The 22,286-nt window shown below is 43.4% G+C and overlaps 1 protein-coding gene across 1 annotated transcript in view; it reads left to right on the forward strand.

The window, feature by feature from the left end:
* LOC138951832 (usherin-like) overlaps nucleotides 1–22,286 on the forward strand; it is a 117,197-nt gene that overhangs the window by 12,214 nt on the left and 82,697 nt on the right. Inside the window, exons 6-22 of the mRNA XM_070323392.1 lie at nucleotides 133–320; nucleotides 773–982; nucleotides 1,519–1,612; nucleotides 3,063–3,389; nucleotides 6,082–6,277; nucleotides 7,149–7,407; nucleotides 8,082–8,464; nucleotides 9,182–9,365; nucleotides 12,737–12,900; nucleotides 13,651–13,794; nucleotides 14,466–14,611; nucleotides 15,452–15,630; nucleotides 16,956–17,122; nucleotides 17,952–18,212; nucleotides 19,672–19,847; nucleotides 20,712–20,856; nucleotides 21,658–21,885. Of these exons, the coding sequence (XP_070179493.1) occupies nucleotides 133–320; nucleotides 773–982; nucleotides 1,519–1,612; nucleotides 3,063–3,389; nucleotides 6,082–6,277; nucleotides 7,149–7,407; nucleotides 8,082–8,464; nucleotides 9,182–9,365; nucleotides 12,737–12,900; nucleotides 13,651–13,794; nucleotides 14,466–14,611; nucleotides 15,452–15,630; nucleotides 16,956–17,122; nucleotides 17,952–18,212; nucleotides 19,672–19,847; nucleotides 20,712–20,856; nucleotides 21,658–21,885 (3,451 nt within the window). The remainder of the gene's footprint in view (nucleotides 1–132; nucleotides 321–772; nucleotides 983–1,518; nucleotides 1,613–3,062; nucleotides 3,390–6,081; nucleotides 6,278–7,148; nucleotides 7,408–8,081; nucleotides 8,465–9,181; nucleotides 9,366–12,736; nucleotides 12,901–13,650; nucleotides 13,795–14,465; nucleotides 14,612–15,451; nucleotides 15,631–16,955; nucleotides 17,123–17,951; nucleotides 18,213–19,671; nucleotides 19,848–20,711; nucleotides 20,857–21,657; nucleotides 21,886–22,286) is intronic.

The following is a 22,286-nucleotide window of genomic DNA, read 5'->3' on the forward strand; positions in this document are numbered from 1 at the left end:
CAAATAGCAGAAGGACATTCGTTTTCTGATAACTCATGTTATAATGAGGGGTTAGTCGATGTATATGAGCAGGTGGAAACACAAACGGAATGAAATTATCTTTGACAACCCATTTTCCTTACTTTTCGCCAGGTTTTCTATGTGGGGATCGAGTTTTACAGTCCGCAGCCTAAAGCCATTTCAATTGAACGCTATTTTACCGGCTCTGATGCATTTACGCCATGGCAGTATTACGCGGAGAATTGTACGACTTACTTTGCCATGGAAAACAACGGAGCCCTGACCAACGAAACTACTGTCGGTTGTGTCAAGTTTGCGGTGTAAGTTTGTGTGTGTACTTGTTTGTTTTAGTGTAGGGGGGAGGGGTAGGCGGAGAGAGGTGGGGGGTGGGGGACAATAACAACAACAGCACTTTATTGTCCATTAAAATATTACATAAAAATGGAAAATGTTCTTCGACACACCCTGCCTGCCTGTAAACGATTATAACAACAATAGTATAGGACAACACAAGACACACATGCCTGTTTTGAAACGTAACTTTCTTTATTTCTTCAGATAATATTGAATGAATGAGTGTATTTGTGTGTGTGTGGTGGGGGGTGGGGGGCGCTGGTGTTTAAACATATTTTCCCGTAGGCCTTACCCTGTCTTAATTGTCCTTGATTTACCTTGCCTTGCCTTTGCCACGCCTTGCAATACTTTGCTACTGACATTGAATATTTTAGATTTAAAGTTCAGTTTTAATACACGAATACGCTCCTTGTTGCAGAAACAACGTATCCATCCCATACTCCAAAGGCAGCGTGACCTTCACCGTGGTACCCACAGACAGACCTGGGTTCACTAATTACTACAGCAACCAATTAATGCAACAGTTTGCGCAGGCCTCGCGGGTACGGGTCCGCCTGCAGGACCACTTTTACGTTGACAACATCAGGCATGAGTACTTCGGTCTCTACGAATTCAGAGTCAATGGCAGGTAAGAAACTGGTGATGCAGAGGACGGCTTCAGAGACTGCAGAGTGCAATTTCCGCGCTGCGTGTCACGTCCCTCTGCACGCTAGTGGCTGAGGCCATCCAAGTCACAACCAGTGTTTGATGAGTAATTTGATCAATTCATCAGAAAATGAAAACATGTTGTTTTTCAAGTCCGTGAGAGAGTCTGTTTCACTCTTGATCAGCATGGCAAAAATTTCATTGGTCATTTTGATGGACCCCAGCCTATTTGATGTCATTTCAGCCTTTAATGCGTAAGGGACCAATTTACAGAATTGTGTTTATTGGTACCTTACGTTTTTGTCAATTTTGGGGGTATCCTTATTTGATTCTAAGCTGCTGAAGAGCATGGCCGTGTTTGAGTGTTTATCACTACAAAAATATGTTTCTCAAGGATAAGTGTAATCTCGTAATTTGAGCACCACCTTAGTGGGTGGTTGTTTTTATCCTTGCACGGCGTCCCCGTTCCTCTCGAGGAGAATGTGACTTGCGCATGTACCATATTTTTCTTGTCGACAGATGCGCATGCAACGGACACGCTGAAAGCTGCTCTCAGGACACGCTACCCTACAAGTGTCAGTGCACGGAGGAGAGCCATACTCAGGGGGACAGGGTAAGTACGGTCACAGCTGTGTTAGGCCTAAAAAAAAAAGTAGGTGTGGTTACGGTAACCCGACCTACCCTATTTTTAGGGGCCGACCCTATAACTTTTTATTACATTTGTCAAAACAAAAAAAAAAACAAAAAAAAACCCCAGTGCAGAAAACGCAATGAAAGCGAAAGCGCTCGAGTCGCACACTTATTTCCCTGTCAAGTAGGTTTAATTTGTACACACAAGAAAAAAAAGTTAAAAAAAAAAAGTGATTGCCTACCTTCCTACCCTATTTTTTTTGGCTATGTTACCTTAACCACACCTATTTTTTTTTTTTTTGTTGCCTTACGTGCAGCCTACTTGAGTACAATTTTGGCTCAGGTGCAGTTTTGGAAGAGTTGGTCCGACATCGTCAAGGAATGAACGCAGCTGAGCTTCCCTGACCTCCTGGTGAGAGGCCCCGATAGAACAGCCTGGAGAGGGGTTTCTTCCTCCTCAGCCCTCATGCCCCCTCCCCCCCCCCCCCCCCCCCACCCCCCCCCCCCCCACCCCCCCAAAAAAAAAAACAAAAAAAAAAAACACGATTTCGACAGGCAGGGGACTGATGATGATGATGGTGATGATGATGATGATGATGAGGAGGAGGATGATGATGATGATGATGATGATGATGATGATGATGATGATGATGATGATGATGATGATGATGATGATGATGATGCAGCTTTGGGTTAAGTGCGATGTTGGCTTGAGAGCATTTTTAGCTCAGGTGCAATTTTGGCTTTGGTGCACGTTTGGCTAACAGCCAATTTGGCTACAGTACAGTTGGGAGTTAAGTGCATATTTTCCCCTGGAAAACCTATGTTTCCACTGTACTGCTATATTATAAATTGTAAAAGCATAGGTATGACGTCAGAGATGAACTGTACCATAGAAACAACCTTTGTTTACTGCCCTTTGACTTGCAGCAAGATGATTGCCTCCCCTGGAGACCATTTTTTCAGTTTTGGTCTAATTTTTATACTTTGTATGTTATGTTTCTTCATTGACTAAGAAAGGAAACAAACTTGCATCGGTCTAGAATAGCACTAACTGCTTTAGCATTGATAGACAATAACAACCAACCAACCAATCTTCATTGACTTTTTTTTTAACCCTTCTTAGACTACATTGCCTCACGTCTAAAAAAAACCACCGACAACAAAAACCGCTCCCATATGCGGTCAACACACGTGCCGGAAACCGGCAATCCGGCAACAGTAACGGCCTCGGCATTGAAAACATGGATCGGGTAGAATATAGTAGATAGTAGCAATATTTTGAACAGGAGCAGAGTAACCATAAAATTCCGGTATTAGGCGCTGAGTGACACATTTCGCTACCGGAAAATCCGATATCCGTCCAGAAAGAGTTGCTTAGTTCTTCCAACAGTCATTGGGTATTCATTTTGAAATATGTGTTACCGTTGCAGTGCAACGAATGCCAGCCGCTGTACAACAACAAGCCGTTCCGACAAGGAGATCTGAAGAAGGCCTATAACTGTAAGGAGTGTCAGTGCAACAACCACTCCGACGCCTGCGTCTACAACTCAAGCGTCGATGCCGACCCCACCAACCACGACTTCGGCGGCGGGGGGATCTGCATCAACTGCCGCGACAACACGGTGGGCAGGTACTGCGCGATGTGCAAAGATACCTTCTTCAGACCTGAGGGCAAGAACATGATGGACGCCGATGTGTGCTCGGAGTGTGACTGCTTTCTTGCGGGCACCAATAACGCAGAGACCGTATGCAACTTGGTGAGAGTTCTTGGGTATTTTGTGTGTTTGTTTCGTTCTTGGTCTGACACTCCCGCGGCTTTTGTTTTAAGTGTATGCCCGTTTTTACCCCGCCATTTTGGCGGCCACACACCGTTTTCGGGGGAAGCATGCTGGGTATCTTCGTGTTTCTATAACCCCCCAAACTTTGACATGGATTACAAGTTTCCGTGCGTACTTGGTCTTGTGCTTGAATGTATATCCCCAGGCGTTTTTTTCTCTCACTTTTTTTTTAATAAATCTCTTTGATGACGTCATATTTGGCTTTTTTTGTACAAAAGTTGAGGCCGCACTGTCAGGCCCTCATTTTTCAGCTCAATTGATTGACATTTTAGTTAAGCAACCTTTGACAATGCCCAAACTATGGGATTGCATTTCAGCTTGGTATGCTTTATCATTAATTAATGAGTTTGGTCATTAACAATCTGACAATTGTCATCCTAACTAGAGTGGAAACTCCCTTTGAAGATCCCCCCCCCCCCCCCAAATTGAAGGCAACCAAACCCCAGAGTATTGCTGAATGCCTAATATATAGATGGTTATGTGTCGATTTCACACTAGATGTCGCTTCTTTGAGCAATGTGATGTCAGCAGCCAACTTTAACTCATATTTTTACGGCTGTCAGAGACTACAAAAGAGTGCATGTCTGTCTGCGTTACACATCCGTTATTCAGGATATAGAATACAGACTTATAATTCTTACTAAAAAAACCCATCTTAACTACTTTTCTTTTTAACGAATTCCACAGAGCATCATCATCTCAACCTCACCCCCTGCCCTCCTTTTTTTTATTTTTTTTTCTCTTCTTTTCTTCTTTCTTTTTAAAAGCGGACAAACACTCAAGTCCTTAATGGCTAAAACCCGTAGGACTTTTAATATTAATTTTACTACTGCGTTTAATCGTGAAATATAAAAGTAAGGCCCAAAAAATATATGTCTGTTTACGGTAACCTGACCGACCCTAGTTTTTAGGCCCGACCCTAATCTTTTTTTGGATCGTCTGAAAAAAAATGAAAAAAAACCCGCATCCAAAATAGAGCTGTTTGCGCTCAAACAGCAGACGACAGAAGGGAGGTAAGTTCAAAGTACTGTTAGGAGTAAAGGGTCGTCACTCGTGTTACTTCCTTTCAAAATGGATGCACGCAGTGGTGTTCGCCACCCGCTAGCTGTAAAGCTTGATAAATGTTGTCATGAAAAGGATGGGGTGAAAATTATCAGTACCTATCCAGCGAGTTTTAGTATCATTAACGTTTTTCAACAGGCAAAAACAGGGATTGATGAGAAGAAATAAACTGTGAAACATCATACAGAGGGGAGAAAAAAAAGTTTTAAAAAAATGTAAAAATAAAATTTTTTAAAAAAAGCCGACCTACCGTCCCTATTTTTTCACCCTATGTTACCGTAAACAGACCTATTTTTGGGGGGGGCCTAACTTTAACTTAAAATGGCTTGATACATTATCGTTATTTGTATTGTTTACCAAATTATGACATTTGACATAGATCTCGACAGTTATTGCTCACCTCGATCTCTGTAAAATGTCAAATATTAGTCAGCAATACAAACAAAGTACAACGTTGGTCGTGAATGATAAAGGATTATTGTCTTCGATTAAAAGTCCCATTTCTGAGTTTACTAACCTTTTTACATTTAGTCAAGTTTTGACTAAATGTTTTAACATAGAGGGGGGAATCGAGACGAGGGTCGTGGTGTATGTGTGTGTGTGTGTGTGTGTGTGTGTGTGTGTGTGTGTGTGTAGAGCGATTCAGAGTAAACTACAAGACCGATCTTTATGAAATTTTTCATGAGAGTTCCTGGGTATGATATCCCCAGATGGTTTTTTCCATTTTTTCGATAAATGTGTTTGATGACGTCATATCCAGCATTTTGTAAAAGTTAAGGCGGCACTGTCACACCCTCATTTTTCAATGAAATTGATTGAAATTTTGGCCAAGGAATCTTTGACAAAGGCCGGACTTTTGTATTGCATTTCAGCTTGGAGGCTTAAAAATTAATTGATGACTTTGATCATTAAAAAACTGAAAATTGTATTTAAAATTATTTTTTTTATAAAACGATCCACAATTACGTTTATCTTATTCTTCATCATTTTCTGATTCCAAAAACATTTGGATTAAAAACAAGCTCAGAAAATTAAAAATATAAAAATTATGATTAAAATCAAATTTTCGAAATCGATTTAAAAACAATTTCATCTTATTCCTTGTCCGTTCCTGATTCAAAAAACATATATATATGATATGTTTGGAAAGTTAAAAAGAATAGAGATATAGAAAAACGTGCTATCCTCCTCAGCGCTACCGCTACCGCACTTTTCTGGATTGTCAATTTCACTGCCTCAACCACGAAAATGCAGTGCGTTCAGTTTCATTCTGTGAGTTCGACTGAGCTTGACTAAATGCTGTATTTTCGCCTTACGCGACTTGTCTATTCAATCTTATCAACTACATCAGATTGAAGGACTGTGCGATTGCAAACCCAACGTGCATGGCCGAGCATATAACCAATGATTTTTCCCTCGGGTGACAGGCAGTGCGTTTGCAAGTTGTGGACCACACGCAGGCATAGTTAAGGAATGTTGTCCTTTAAATAAAATTTTCATTTACTAACCTTTCTTTGTTTATTTTATTCAATCTGTTGAACTACATCAGATGGGAGGACAGTGCAATTGCAAACCCAACGTGCATGGCCGAGCATGCCGAGAGTGTAAGGAAGGCTTTTACAACTTGAGAGCGGTTAACAGGGAGGGTTGCATGTCCTGCGGCTGCGTCACTGCGGGGACGGTCAACGCCGATGTGTCCTGCAACCAGACCACTGGGCAGTGTCTCTGCAAGAGGAACGTGATAGGTACGTACGTCGTATGGGTACTTATTCTTGTTCTTGTCGATCGCCTTTACACTTCGTCACGCTCATAAGATAATTGCCTATGTCATTTTGTGATGTTTTGAGAAAAACGCAAAAGCTTTCTTTGGTTTCTGAACAATCTGCCTATCACATTTTAATTATAAGTTATAAACAGCCTATCTCGAGCGGTGACAGCTGGATAAACGTGAGATAAAGAGCTGACAGCAACATGTTCAATCAGCAAAACTGCATAACAACCCACAAAGAGCTTTTGCATACTTTCACATTCTCAAAACAAGTCTTCCTGTATCATAAAAAACGTGCCAAACTCAAGAAACGAGATCGGCAGCTTTGCTTACGTTACCGTGGCAATGGTTTCTGATGGTCTGAGAGTGTGTACTCTCTAACACATGACAGATACCCTTCCAGTAGCTTCCCTTGTAGTTTCACTACAGAAATGCCTAACACTGAGATAGGTATTTTTCTTATGAGCGTGAAAACTGGAAATGAAGCTGGTGGTTGTATGTAGATCCTCCACAGGTCCATGCAGCTTCTCGTGGCGGGTCGTCGGCCTGGTCGGTCCAAGTCTCTCTCCTTGGCTTGTAAGGCTGTTGTTGTGGTGGGGGGGGGGGGGGTGTTGGTGGTGATAGCGGTGATGTTGATGGTGGTGGGGGAGTGGTTTTTTAACATAGATTATTTGTTGTTGTTGTTGTTGTTGTTGTTGTTGTTGTTGTTGTTGTTGTTGTTGTTGTTGTTGTTGTTGAAAAGGGATGGGGGTGGTACAACGAGAGAACAAAAATGAGTATAAAGGGAAAAGAAGAAGATGAAGAAGACTTGGAGCACCAATAATAATTTTTATTTTTATCTATTTCAGGCAAGCAGTGCGATCAGTGCAACTACGGCTTCTACAATCTCAACTCCAGCTACACCCTTGGCTGCACCCCGTGTTCCTGCAACCCCCAGGGCTCTCTGAGCATGTCCTGTAACCCTGACAACGGTCAGTGCGAGTGCAAGAGCCACGTGGAGGGGCCCAAGTGTGACCAGTGCGTGGACGACTTCTACAACTTCTCCGCTGGCTGCATCCCTTGCAATTGCAACTCCACCGGCTCTGTAAACGGCACCCATTGTGACGAGTCAGTTCTTTGTGTTTGTGTGTGGGCGGGGGGGGGGGGCTGTCTGTCTGTTTGTATGTTTGTCCCTCTTTCTCTCTTCCCTTTTAGCCAACACAATTCAGTTGCTGGATCATGTTTGCAGGCCTGAAAGTGGCGAGTACTTTACTCGCCATGGCGTGTAGAAACGTAACTGGCAAGTAGAAATGTTTATCTACTCGCCTAATGCAAGTAAAGTTGCTGAAACAAATTATTGTTTATTTGGATAGTAAAATTTGCTCTCCAGCAAGCAAATGTTCCGAATCACTAGCCAAAGGCGAAAACACCATTTGTTGGACTTTCAGGGTTGGTTTGTTCTGCAGTATGTTTTCATAAATGAAATTTAAGGATCGAATGATGTTGCTGTAGTTGGTGTTTGTCATCAGGAGATACAATCCTAGTAGGTTCAGTATGCGTGCGCGCAACAACCAATCAACCATTATTATGACCAATGATATTTTCCCTAGGGTGTCAGGGCAGTGCGTGTGCAAGTTGTCGACCACATGCAGGCAGGCAGTGAGACAACCAATCAACCTTGATTGTGACCAATGATTTTTCCACGGGGTGACAGGGCAGTGCGTGTGGAAGTTGTTGACCACAGGCAGGCAGTGCGACAACCAATCAACCATGATTATGACCAATGATTTTTTTCTCCATAGGGTGACAGGGCAGTGCGTGTGCAAGTTGTTGACCACAGGCAGGCAGTGCGACGAGTGCAAACCTGGCACCTACGCCTTCAACAACTCGCCCGGCGACGGTTGCGAAAATTGTTATTGTGAAGAGGCCGGCGTCCCCGGGGGCAACGTCGAATGCAATGAGTTTTCTGGGGCCTGCCAATGCAAGGCCAATGCGAGAGGACCCCGCTGCAACCTATGCGAGGTCAACCACTTCAACTTGACCAAGGAGAACCCGCTGGGATGCGACCCGTGTGACTGTGATACTAGCGGCTCGAACAGTCCTGCGACGTGTATTGACAGGGACGGGGGACTCTGCTCGTGTCTGCCTTTCAGGATTGGGCGCCGTTGCGATGACTGCCAGGAAGGTTGGTTTTTCTTACACGTTTGAGAGTCAATAGACTTTTGGTGGAACTCAGATTTTTTCAGAGCAATGTTTTGTGATTTATTATCAGACATGTTGCACTATTTAGGTATGACATAGCTAAATAGCGCAACATGTCTGGTAATAAATCACATTGTCAATTTCAAGCTTTTTCATTATTGTATCCCTTTTCCCTTGCCTGTAACTTTGGGATGGAAACATCTGCTGCATGGATTTGTTGAGATGGCCTTGATTGTTTATTTGTGCAAGACGTGACAGAAAACCTTACGGTGTTCAGAATTTTGTTAAGAATAAGTCAGGAAATGTGTATTCTTGAAACAGAGGTAAATTTACCAACTTTTGAATAAAGATGCCAAGAGAACAGGGTGTGAAGCCAACAAGATTCTAGCATCAGAGGGATCTGTAGAAAAGATCAATTGTCGTGTACACAAAATATGCTCTTTTTTGTTTATTTCAGTTTTCCTGTGTAAAACTAACCATGAAATAGTATTGCAAAGTGTTGATTGTATCATTCGTCTGTCAAATTTCTATCAAAAGTATGCAGTTTATGTATATCCGATAAACGTGTTCATAAGCATATATATGCGTGTTATAGTTCTTCACGTTAGAGGGTAACGACTGTATCGAACATCAAACAATAAAACACTTTGTTTTAACCGAACATATTGGATGGATCTTAGATGGTTTCTATGCTTTGCAGGTTATTACACGGTCGAAGGGGAGCTGGGAGGGTGCCTGCCGTGTAACTGTGTCGCAGAGGGCACCACTCCGGGCACCACGTGCAATTCCAAGACAGGGAACTGCTCCTGTCGGACTAATAACGGGGTGGGCGGGGCCAAGTGTGACCAGTGCCTCGTGGGCTTCTACGCCTTCGAATCCGGATTGTAAGCCTTGTGATGTGTGCGTGTGCGTGTGCGTGTGCGTGTGTGTGTGTGTGTGTGTGTGTGTGTGTGTGTGTGTGTGTGTGTGTGTGTGTGTGTGTGTTTGTGAGTTTGAGTGTTGGTGTTGTGTGTGTGTGTGTGTGTGTGTGTGTGTTTGTTTGTGTGTGTGTGTGTGTGTGTGTGTGTATGTGTGTGTGTATCTGTGTGTCTGTGTGTCTGTGTGTGCGTGATTGAGGGTGTGTGTGTGTGTGTGTGTGTGTGTGTGTGTGTGTGTGTGTGTGCGTGTGTGTAGATTTTCTCTGGTGGTAGACTTTTCTGCTCGCTTGTTGTCACTATATTTGAATAATATATATAGCATGCACAGAATTTCTCATATTACCCGGCCATGTATCATGGGACTCTAATCTTCTATATGGCAACAACATATACAAATCATAGCTTGCACAGAGTGTTATATTTTCTAGGAAGAACTTTTCCAAACATTTCTGTTTTCATGGAAAACAACCCATTATAATTTTGCAGTAAAAGGAGATAATTTGAATGTTGGAGATGGGGGATAAACGGAATGTGGAAGACCGTTGGGTTTACTTCACCTTCAAGACAAGGGTTTTTGGTTTTGATTTTTTTTGTTTGTATTTATATAAAGACAAGTTTACAAATATACATTGGCACGTATATACAATAAACATACATTTAACATACATTTATATGGGTGAAGGTTTGCGAACAGGTAAGGGGTGTAAGAGAGAGAGAGAGAGAGAGAGAGAGAGAGAGAGAGAGAGAGAGAGAGAGAGAGAGAGAGAGAGAGAGAGAGAGAGAGAGAGAGAGAGATGGTGGTGGTCTGAGTAATTGTTATTGAGTACAGGTTCAATTAAAACAAAATGGGCTTTTGGACATATAAGGCTTGTAAACTGGACACGTATAATAGGAGACCCAAAAAAAAACCACACAAAAAAACAACAGGATCAATCAAAAATGACAAGGGGGTTTAACGTTTCTATTTGATTGATAAGTAGCCATTAGTTGAAGAAGAAGGAAAAAGAAGCAATGGGTGGGAGGTTTTGGGAGGAGAGGGATAGGTTTGGAATGTGAAAAATGTTGTTTTAAGTTTACCCTCAACAACAAAAAGTATCGAGTGCATAGTGCAGAAACACTCTTTCAGTATTGATCCAACTGTAAAACAACATGAGGGACAACCTTGCGTGTGTAACCTTTCCTTGAGAGACCCACTCCGCCTTCACATCCCTCGCTCGAAACTCGCATCTGCTGGTCAGCGTGCATTTCCCTCCGCGGGCCCCTCCGTCTGGAACTCCCTGCCGCTTGAGCTTCGCCAGAGCCCCTCTCTTGACGCGTTCAAGAGTAGGTTGAAGACTCAGTTCTTCCCGTAGCTGGCTGCGACTTTCATGTTCGACAGTGATGTGTTGTGCCCCAAAAGACATTTTTGTGCTGTGCTCTGTGCGAGGTGTTTTTTTGTGTGCTTAATATTATTTTGTTTGGACCTAGCTATTGATGTGTACATTGTTGTTAAACAGTTGTTTGTTGTATGTTTATCAGGGTTTGCTAGTGTGTGATAGGGTTCGTGTCCGTCTGTAGATGTTAGTTTCTTTGTTCGTCTTGTGTTGACAACTCTTCGACAAGCGCTTAGAACTGTACCCACGGAATACGCGCTATATAAGCTTCCTATTGATTGATTGATTGAGGTGTCGGAGGTCTACAAGCTGTTACTGTTGATACGTCTCATGTGTATATGATATGGTACAGTGTTGGGTTGGTTTGGGGTTGGTGGTGGGGGAGGGGGTGCTTCGACTGCGAATGATGTGTGTGGTGGGGGGTTGTATTTTTAATCTTGGAGTATTTTTTTTCTCTGTATTTTTGAACGATTTTCTTGAAATTAGATATTGGGATTAAGGTTGGGCGTGCGGGATAACATCAGTTTTAACCTTTAAAAAAAAGAATGCAGTTGACAGTACTGATACGTGCTTTGCAGAGATTTCTAAATTCGGCAGCCTGAATGATTAAAAGCAAACTTTATGTCAAGAAATAGTTTGCAAGGCAAAAGGAAAGCTTCATTTATCAATTACTGTGCTGTACATCCGTTTCTAGTGCACAAACAATCAAAGACATTCTCTCACAATAAATGTGATTTATTACACAGAAAACCCAAAGCACCTTTAGATTTGTATACCTTAAAAGTGCTAATCAGAACTGTTACACGGCACTTGAGATTGCCACAAGTTCTCAAACGTCGTATAGTTGTGTTCTTTTATTCTACGTCGCCCGTCTTCGCAGCAACAGAAAACAACTCGTCAAATTGAGTTCGAGGATTTATTCAGCATTCAATACATACAATTGCACAACGTAGCAGAACTCAAATAGAAGCTTTCTTTACATTCAAATCGCGCTGGCATATATAGTAAATACTCAATCTCGAGAATATTCCAGACCGAACATGATACAACTACATTATACGAGCCGTGCATGGACTAAACTAGCGACATTCTCTATGACGTACATCAAAAAGCGCCGACGCACTTAATCCGAACGAACGCCACGAACTCACGACTAAAACAGCATGGTAAACAACTTGTTTTGACAGGACTAGAAAGTTCACCTGCATTCTCGTCCAAGCATAAATATTGTGTTTACAAAATATAATATCGGTACTTTCCCACAAAGTACAAATAAGTCAACTACATGCAACACACAAAACTGAACCAAAGCTCAGCAACGGTAGCGTTTCCTAACAAGAACTAAGGCCAAAAAAAATAAATAGTCTGTTTACGGTAAGCCGACCGACCCTATTTTTTTCGCGCGACCCTGGACTTTTTTTTGGCATTTGGGAAAAAAAAAATCTTTTGGTTTTTTTGCAAAATAACGTAAAAATATGGTTTTTTGCACAAAAAAAAATCTTGACCTACCGACCCTATTTGTTTGGCCTATGTTACCGTAAACAGACCTTTTTTTTTGTGGCCTAATTGTTTTTGTACGCAAACCTGACCGATGCAGTTAAACCTGATAGGCCTGACCGATTGATGATTTATTTTTTCAGTTCGTTAAAACAAAACTCGTTAAAACACCGGATATTTCCGGCCAACTTGAACGTCGATGTAAATTAAAGAGTTTACATTTGTGTGTGTGTGCTATTTTTGTTTTTGTTTGACATATTAAAGAAAATTACATGTGTAAGTTATTAAAACAACAACAAGCCTACAGAAAAATACTGGTGTCTTCAAAGTAAAATTACTCTGGTGTACTTGAAGTAAAGACTGACATGAACTGCTGAAAATTCACACAAAAATTCTTCTTTGAGGGAAATTTCAATGTTGAAAAAAGTATGCTGCCAAGAGAAAAAAAGCCTTGTTTTGATTCGCCAGGTGCACCCCCTGCAACTGCTTGGCGGCGGGCAGCACGAGCACAGACTGCAACCGTGAGACAGGCCAGTGCACGTGCAAACAGTACGTGGAGGGGCTGCAGTGTGACAGGTGTGTCAGCGGGGCGAGCAACCTCAATGCACAGAATCCCTTTGGCTGCAGCAAGAGTGAGTTCTAATGTGTGTGTGTTGCGGTGGGAGAGGGTTTGGAGGCAGTGTGTGTGTGGGGGGGGTTGATGTGTGTGCGTGTGGGGGGGGTTGATGTGTGTGTGTTGCGGTGGGAGAGGGTCTGGGGGCTGTGTGTGTGTGTGTGGGGGTGATGTGTGTGGGGGGTGATGTGTGTGTGTATGTGGGGGGGGGTTGATGTGTGTGTGTTGCGGTGGGAGGGTTTGGGGGCTGTGTGTGTGTGTGTGGGGGGGGTGATGTGTGTGTGGGGGGGTGGGGGGTGGGTTGATGTGTGTGTTGCGGTGGGAGAGGGTTTGGGGGCTGTGTGTGTGGGGGGGTTGATGTGTGTGTGTGGGGGGGGGTTGATGTGTGTGTGTGTGTGGGGGTTGATGTGTGTGTGTGTTGCGGTGGGAGAGGGTTTGGGGGCTGTGTGTGAGGGGGGAGTTGATGTGTGTGTGTGTGTGTGTCGGTGTGGGAGGTGCGGCAGGGGGTGGTGGCTGTGTGTGTGTGTTTGTGTGTATGTGTGCGAGCGCAAAAGTAAAAAAAGAAATGTTAGTGACATTAAATTATTTGTATTTGTTGTCTTGTAAATTTGATTGTAAAGTATGCTCCCCTCAACAAAAAAAGGGAGAACAAAAATAGAAAGAGGCAAAATTAGAAGAATTCAAGCAAGCCTGCATGCAACTGAGGCCAATAAAAGAAAAATAAGGTTTTGGTATACTTTCATTTGTATTTCCCTTGACTGCTTTACAGGGCCATCACAGCAGCCAGCACCTATGCATACTCCTCTGACGCCAACATCAATGAACCTTACCTGGTTTCCTCCCGACTTTCCAAATGGCGTCATTGAGAATTACCGCTTGTTCAGAAACGACACCATGGTGTATAACGGCAGCGGTGAGTGTACGGTCAACATATATGGTGCACCCGTGGACATTGACTAACATATTTGCTGCCGTGTGTTTTTTCACCTTTGTGTTTTGTTCAGGCTCTGAAAGAATGTGTTACTGCCTTGGTGTGTGTGTTTGTTCGTCGTGTTGTATATTTTAAAATTCATAGGCCTGGGCAAATGAGAGTTACGCGCCTCTTGAAAAGCACATCTACATTCTCACGCATTCATCCCTGATTGATTATCTTTGCTGCTCGCTTGTTAGTTGACAGTGTGTGTGTGTGTGTGTGTGTGTGTGTGTGTGTGTGTGTGTGTGTGTATGTGTGTGTGTGTGTGTGTGTGCGTGTGTGTGTATGTGTGCGTGTGTCTGTGTGCGTGTGTGTGTGTGTGTGTGTGAGCGTGTGTGTGTGTGTGTGTGCGTGTGTGTGTGTGTGTGTGCGTGTGTGTGTGTGTGTGTGTGCGCGAGCAAGTGTGTCTACGTGCGTGAGTTTCTGCGTGCGCGCGTGTGTGTTTGTGTGTGTGTGTGTGTGTCCCTGTGTGCGTGTGTTCGTGCGTACGTGCCTGTCTGTCTGCCTGTGTCTGCGTGTGTGTATGCGTGCGTGCGTGCGTGCGTGCTTGTCTGTCTGTTTGTTTTTCTGCGTGTCCGCCTGCGTCTGATTGTGTGTTTTACCGCCCACAGTCCAGCAACACGTGGACACGGGCCTACAACCCTACACACTGTACGCATACCGCGTGGAGGCGGTCAATGCTAACGGCAGTGTGTCCAGCCCACCCGTGGTCTTCAGAACCAAGCCGGGCACTCCTTCCTCGGACATGATACTCGAGGTAGGACACCCTGGTCGAAACTGGAGAATAGAAACCTTTTTTTGTGTGTTTTTTTTTTTGTCGTTAATGTTGTTATTTTATTTCGTCAACAGATTGAAAATCTGCATTGTTTATTTCAATGCCAAGTTGCTAGGAGAGTGGTAGTGCATTACTCTAACTTATTCTATTTCACATTAATACATTTGGAGCGCTTTCTTTATGTGCAGAGTATTTCTTCCGGAAACCTTAATGGCTGCCAGGGTTTTCTTATTAATACCATTGACGGGAGATGAAGGTGGGGGGGGGGGGGAGGGTGGAGGGATTGGGGTTATGGCCTGTCCACGTTTTCTTTGTGCACGCGTTGGCCATATCTTCTTTCTGTAATAACTGATCCTTTTGTAGTTGAAAGCTGACATTTGACGGCATTTATGGAGAATGTTCCGAAATACTTCGATTTTAAATAAGTCTTTTCTTGACCAAGTTTAAATTAAGGTGACGATGACTTGCTCTCTGGCATGGACATACTTGTTTTGCACATACAAATACTGTGAGCAAACAATGTTGCACGTCAAAGGTTTTAAACCGTCGAACAAACTCTGCTGGTACTAACACCTGCACTCAGTAAAGGTAACACCCATCCCCCACCCACCACCTATACCCAAACCCATACCCGACCCCAAACCCCACCCAAACCCCATTCCTACCCCAACCGCCACCTAAACCCAAACCTACCCTAACACAACCAACGCACCTTTACAATCAGCACAAAAAAAAAAAAATTGATAGAACCTTGAATCCAAACTCATAATATTAAATGATCTGCACTGTACAGTACAGCAATCTCTCGCTCCCTGTGTTCAGGTGAAAGAAATCGAGATGGCGAGCGCGAGTTTCTCCTGGACACCCCCCTCCAACATGAACGGTCCGCTGCTGAAGTACCAGCTGGTGTCCCACCACGACAGCAACGAGACAGACACGGAGGTGGAGTGGGAGGGCAATGCCACGCAAGCTGCCCTCACCTCCCTGGGGCCGTATCAGAGGTAAGGCACCAAGCTGGATTGTCTGTTGAGGATAGAATGAAAAGATAACAATGACATGAAGGTGGAGTGGGAGGGCAATGCCACGCAAGCTGCCCTCACCTCCCTGAGGCCGTATCAGAGGTAAGACAACTGGCTGGACTGTCTGATGGGGAATGGAATGCAGAGATTACAATGTCATGAAGAAGGAGAGGGAGGGCAATGTCACGCAAGCTGCCCCGACTTCCCGCGGACCTTACCAGAGGTAAGACACCTGGCTGGATTGTCTTTTGGGGATGGAATGAAGAGATTACATGGAGGTAGAGAGGGAGGGCAATGCCACGCAAGCTGCTCTCGCCACCCTGAGACTGTATCAGAGGTAAGACGTCTGGCTGGATTGTCTGTTGGGAATGGAATGAATGAAGAGATTGCAATGACAAGGAGGTGGAATGACAGGGCGATGCTACGCAAGCTGCTTTCACGTCCCTGAGGCCGTACCAGAGGTAAGACACCTGGCTGGATTGTCTTTTGGGGAATGGTATGCATGCAGAGATTAAACGTTTGTCAAATGTCATATTTTGGTCAACACTACAAATAACATTGATGAATCGATACATTTTATAAATCTAAAAAAAATACACTGCCAACGTTCTAAAATTCAGAATAAAAAAACCAAGAAAAATATGTTATTGAAACGTTCAGTTATGACATAACAAAACGTAACGGTCACTGATCTTCCACCCAGCGGTCTTTTAAGTACACAGACAGACGAGCACTAACAATACAGTAAATACACTTTTTTTTTTCTTTCTTTTTTTTTCTTTCTTTTTTGTTCTGTTTTTTTTTTCTTTCTCTTTCTCTTTCTTTCTTTTTTTGAACCTCAGTTACAATATGACTCGCTATGAGTATGATACTGTGAGCGATGCTGAACAGTTTAAACACAAACAGATTGGGTTATAAATAGCAATAATATCATTCTTTCGTTTAACATGGACAATCTTCGAAAATACACTTATCTGACACATCATTGTTTAGAAGCTCGCTCGGAAGAACCAAGCGAGACGATGCATTTTGTTTTGTCATAATTAAACGTTCCAATAGCGTATAGCATACATTAATTTTCTTGTTTTGTAATTACGATTGTGGTTGTTTTTTAGCTATAGATACCTTTATTGTTTTACGATTGAGCGCACACAAACGCACACAAACACGCACTTTATTGTTGTCTCGGTCTCGTTGATTTTTCTTTGGGTTGCTTATGAGAACTGTACAAAAAAAGAAGAAGACAACAAAAACAAACTTCGGTGGTTATCCCCCTTTCTTCGCTGACGAAACATTCCATCCTACAGATACAACCTGACAGTGAGGGCTTGTACTGAAGGTGGTTGCTCGGAGAGTCCTGGGGTGATCGTCACGACAAAGTCTGCAGCGCCCACCAACATGCAGTCTCCTGTCATCACTGCCATCAACAGTACAGCTCTAATGGTGGAGTGGAAGCCGCCCCTCAATCCTAACGGTGAGCGGTGAATACACGTTGTACGAAAATAACTCTGTCGGGTGTGTTTGGGGTAGTGAAAATGATGATAAATGTTTTTTTTAACGCCCTCAAGGTTAAACCATTAGGGGCATGGTGTGAACATTTGAATACTCTTGCTTTTATTGAGTCCAGTTTTCTAACGTGACATCATAGGCCAGTCACTAGCGAGGGGTGTGTCTTAAACACAAGTTACACGTGTGGAAAGCTTGCCTCACTAAAAGCAAGAGTATTCACTCTTTTACAACCCATAAAAACTCGAGTTATTTACGGAGTTCGTCTGTTGAGCATGTGTCTTTGGCCATTTAAACGCACAGTCCTTCTCCTGTGAACAATTGGACTCACCATCTCAGTCCTTTCTGTGTAAATATTTCGACTCTCCATATCAGATCTGGTCCGGCGTTTACATGGTATACGACCATCCCGTGACTTGGACGAGTATCAACAGTCAAATGGCTGGATGCTCTCTGAACAGAGTGACAACTTGTGATCAACTGATTTCTTAACTAACACTAATGGCCTTCTATGAAATCAATTCATTAACACTTTCTCAGTCTGCACAGGGAACAGTCTGACTGTTGATTTTTAGTATGTGTCCAAGGGGAAGAATGGTCGTATCCCATGTAAAAGCCTGACAAGATCAGAGATTTGGAGCCACATGATTCGATTATTTACAGATTGATATGTATGCCTGTTCATGCTCGAATGTGTCTTTGAAATACAGGTTATTCAACGAAGACTGACGATTTAGCATCGTGCAAGTTCTGTGTTCTGAATCTTGTGCTCCATTAAATGTCCACTCATTTTCCAGGGATCATTTCATTCTACGAGCTGTGGATACGGGGCCTGCCTGGACCCAACGGGCAGCGGGATCCAATAGAGAACCGAATTTTCTACCCAAGTGGTTTTTACGATCCTCTCAATCCTGGCGAATCCATCACGAGAGCCCCTGCGACGAGCTACAACGTCAGCGGTCTGCGTCCGTTCGCGGTCTACGAGTTCCAGGTCTTGGCGCAAAATGAAGCTGGCCGAGCCGCTAGCCCGTGGACTGCTGGACGTACTCAGGAGACTTGTGAGTGGTAGTGGTTGTTCTCGATTATATTTTTTATTTTATAGACTTTTTTTCGTTTTTTTAATGTTTATTACTCTTTCTCTCTTTGTTGTTTTACAGTTATTTATTCTTGTTATTACTTCTAATTTCCATCCTGTTGCATGTTTGTTTAATTTAAAATCAGATGTACTTAGCTAATGCTTTTGGGCACTATATGTACCATCTTGATTACAATGCTCCGCTAACGTTAGGCCTACTTCTGTGTTCTTCTTCTTCTTCTGCGTTCAATATTCAAGGCCGTCATATCCTCAAGTCTGTGGCGGCCATGAAGTCCGCAGTCTTCTGCAGTTCGGCAGCGGGTCCCCAGAGCTTTGTGTCTAGGCTGGTGTCTTCCGGCGAGTAGCGCTGGCGTGCTGTTGACATGAAGCGTATGAAATGCTTTTGTCTTGTTTATAATTAAAGCTGTGGTCTATTTATGACTTTCCGGGGCTACGAGGTTCAAAAATAGGGATACAATCATGTACAGAATTCTGTACAGCAAACGCTACCCGAAACCCAACCTATACGGCGTGTTTGACCTTGAGAGCTTCAGTCAACGCTTGAATTTTGCAGGGATAACATCCGGTTTGCTCTCTCAAAACTGATCATATTTTATCTTCAAGAGAGATCAAGGGGAAAAAATAAACGCCCCGGCGAAGATTGGAACTATCGACCTCGAGTCTTCGTGTCTCATGTCCTAACCGCTAGGCTACTGCGCCAATTGAGAAAAAGAAGGAAAAACATTGATATGAATTCATGTTATGTTATTCTTGAAGCAGCATGATTTAAACCTCTATCCGCCCATTGTTTAGAAGTGAATACATGTATAACTATTTCTTAGATGTCTGTTTTCAACTGCACAGAGCTTTGGAGATTACTGTTTGCAATTACTGTTCTTGTCATTTTTCTTGCATGTTGTAAATAGAGATATCGCAGCTATTTGCATGGCGCGAATGTCGTGTAGCATGACGGTGTAAACATGTACTGCAATTCTGTGAAACATGTTTGCAAATAAAGGCAAATTTAAATGGCAATTTTTACGTTTTTGCAACGCATAAATGGTATTTCAAGCGTAGAATGATATAAAATTATCAATTTTTTTTATCTTTGACAACACTGGTGAAGTGGCCTAGCGGTTAAGACATTGGCCCCGACATTTCGAGGTCCCGAGGCCTTGAGTTCGAATCCCTGACAAGTCGTTTATTTTTTCTGCTCGATCCTTCTTGACAAATATGCTCAGCTCTGAGAGAGCAAACCGGATGTTACCACTGCAAAATCCAAGCGTTGACTGAAGCTCTCAAGGTCATACACGCCGTGTAGGTGGGGTTTCGGGTAGTGTTTGCTGTTCAGAATTTTGTACATGATTTTATCCCTATTTTTCAACCTCGTAGCCCCGGAAAGTCATAAATAGACCACAGCTTTAAGTGCGTTTTACGTGCAGTCCCGGTGTCCATGCCAACGCCAGCAGTGGTGGGACAGAGCAGAACACAGCTGAACGTGTCGTGGACCTCTCCCACCATAGACCAGGCCCGTGGCAACATCACCGCCTACAGGCTGTATCAGAACATGGCCAGAAACCTCACCGCGGATCCCTTTGCTTCCCCGACTTATTGGCAGGTCTGTTTTTGAAAGGGATGATTTGGGGGAATGGGGCGGGGGGTGGGAGGGGGGATGCAGTCATGTGTTGTCCTAGACAATGCTTATTTACGTATGATTATCGCATGTTAATTTTCCACAAGCTGATAAACAGGGGATTGTTGCGTCAGTGACCATCTAGTTCATTGTTCGCAAGCTGCTAAACAGGGAATGGTTGCGTAGGAGACGGTGGCCATCTTGGTTAATTGTCCACTAGCTGACAGACAGGGGATTGATGCGTCAGTGACCATCTAGTTCATTTTCCGCTAGCTGATAGACAGGGGACTGTTGCTTCAGTGACCATCTAGTTCCTTGTCCGCTAGCTGATGGACAGGGGATTGTTGCGTCAGTGACCATCTAGTTCATTTTCCGCTAGCTGATAAACAGGGAATGGTTGCGTCGCAGACGGTGGCCATGGCCTGATAGACAGGGGATTGATGCGTCGGACACGGTGACCATCTGGTTTAATTTTGTACTAGCTGATAAGGCGTCTTGAAGACCTTGTACGGCCGATGTGTTGAACGCCATTAGTTGGTTTGCATTTCTCAAAGCTCTAGTGGTCATTCTTCAGACCCCAGATTGTAGCAGTTTGCACGCTTTGCATCAGATTTTTTAAACAACAGTTTCAAAAAGGACTTTAAAAGACGACATGCTTTCACGCTTTCTTTCTTCTTCTTTTTTGTAACAATTTTATGTTTTGCCTGATGGAGGGGGGTTACAACTAACCAGCCCAGAATGACACCCCCACCCCCCAGTAAAAACTGACTGGCGGCAAAAATGGCCTGGTACACCGGTTTTTTTCTGGATGGACGCTTACTTTCTCTTTTCCTGTGTTACCCTCCTCAGTTGGTGATCGAAACAGACGGGACAGTGCACTCACATGGGGTGTTCGGCCTGAAGCCCTACGAACGATACGACTTCATTGTGGAAGCCTGCAACAGCATCGGCTGTGTCAACAGTACTGCGTCATCTGGGCGAACGCTGGCAGCAGGTAGGATGTGCACACTAGCTCTGACTGTTTTTGTTTTTTTTAACTAAATATATTTATTTACTGATATAATTGATGACTTGTACAGTTTGTAAGTTGAAGACTCTGCTCCCTGTTAGCAAATTTCCATTTAATCGTGGATTTGATGGAGAATGATGTTGTCTGCCTTTTTTGTGTTGTAAGGCTTGTCGTGATCCGAACGAAGTTTTCTTTTTGACTTATTCAACTTAAAACCAGTGCGTCATTTTCAATATCAGTACGTCTTATGCAGAAGGAAGGTGCTAAATTATGTGAGTGGCTTGGCCAAATCCAAGCTAGAACGATCAGCTATTTCAAGCCTTAATATATCAATGATTGAAGACCGATACTACGTCGCGATATAACCTTGAACGGTTGAAAACGACGTTAAACACCAAATAAAGAGTAAAACGAAAGACCGATACTGGCCAGAACTCTGTGCATTTCATTCAATATTGAAGGATTGCATGTTATTAGTAGACCGACAAATAGCATTCGGCAAGTGTTCCTTAACCCTTTCGCTGCCAATCAAAACTTCCTTGACTGCCAGGGAATATTGGAGTTCGGGGTGTAATAATTCACAAAAAATTCTAGCTCCAAACTGGCAGTAGGTAGGAAAGTAAAACCTATGTTATTTTTAAAGGAATTTTAACAAAGAATCTGTTTTTAGTATCTAATCATGGAAATAATGCACAAGTGCAGGACGGGTATACCCGTCCTAAGGCAGTCAAGGGGTTAATGTCTTATTCATACTTAACTGAATTTTGCAAACCTTAACCCCCACAGCACCAGAAGGCTTGGCCAAACCCGCCGTAGACAGCTTCAACTCGACAGTGATCGAGGTGAAGTGGAAACCCCCCTCGTCCCCGAACGGCCCCACGCCTGTCTACACAGTGCAGAAAACAAACATTGCCCTCAGCTACCCTGCCTCTGTCGTCCGCGGCACTCGCTTCCCTGGCGGCGGCTTCTATGCCTTCCCTGCTGAGACTTTGCCACAGAACGTGGATTTCACAGGTAAGTTTTTTTTATTTCTCTTTTTACATTTAGTCAAGATTTGACTAAAAGTTTTAACATAGACAGGGAATCGAGACGATGGTGGTGGTGTATGTGTGTGTGTGTGTGTGTTTTTTGGTTTTTTGTTGCTGTCTCCACTCCTGTTCCTTGTCCCGGTGTGCTCTCACACCGCCCCGTCCCAGTATCTTCTGCCACCGGTAAGTTTCCGCAGGTTTCAATAACAGGAAAAGTTGATCTGAGAAACAAAGGGACGTAACCGCTCTATTATGCATACGACATGTGCAACACGATTAAGTTTGTGTTTGGGGCCGTTTTAGTCGAAACACATTACAGAACTTTCACGATGAATGTTTTTTGTTTAATTCGGTAAGTGTAATTTGTGAAAGTTTTGTATTTAGTCT

The sequence above is a fragment of the Littorina saxatilis genome, linkage group LG17 (assembly GCF_037325665.1).
Source record: "Littorina saxatilis isolate snail1 linkage group LG17, US_GU_Lsax_2.0, whole genome shotgun sequence".
NCBI lineage: Eukaryota > Metazoa > Mollusca > Gastropoda > Littorinimorpha > Littorinidae > Littorina > Littorina saxatilis.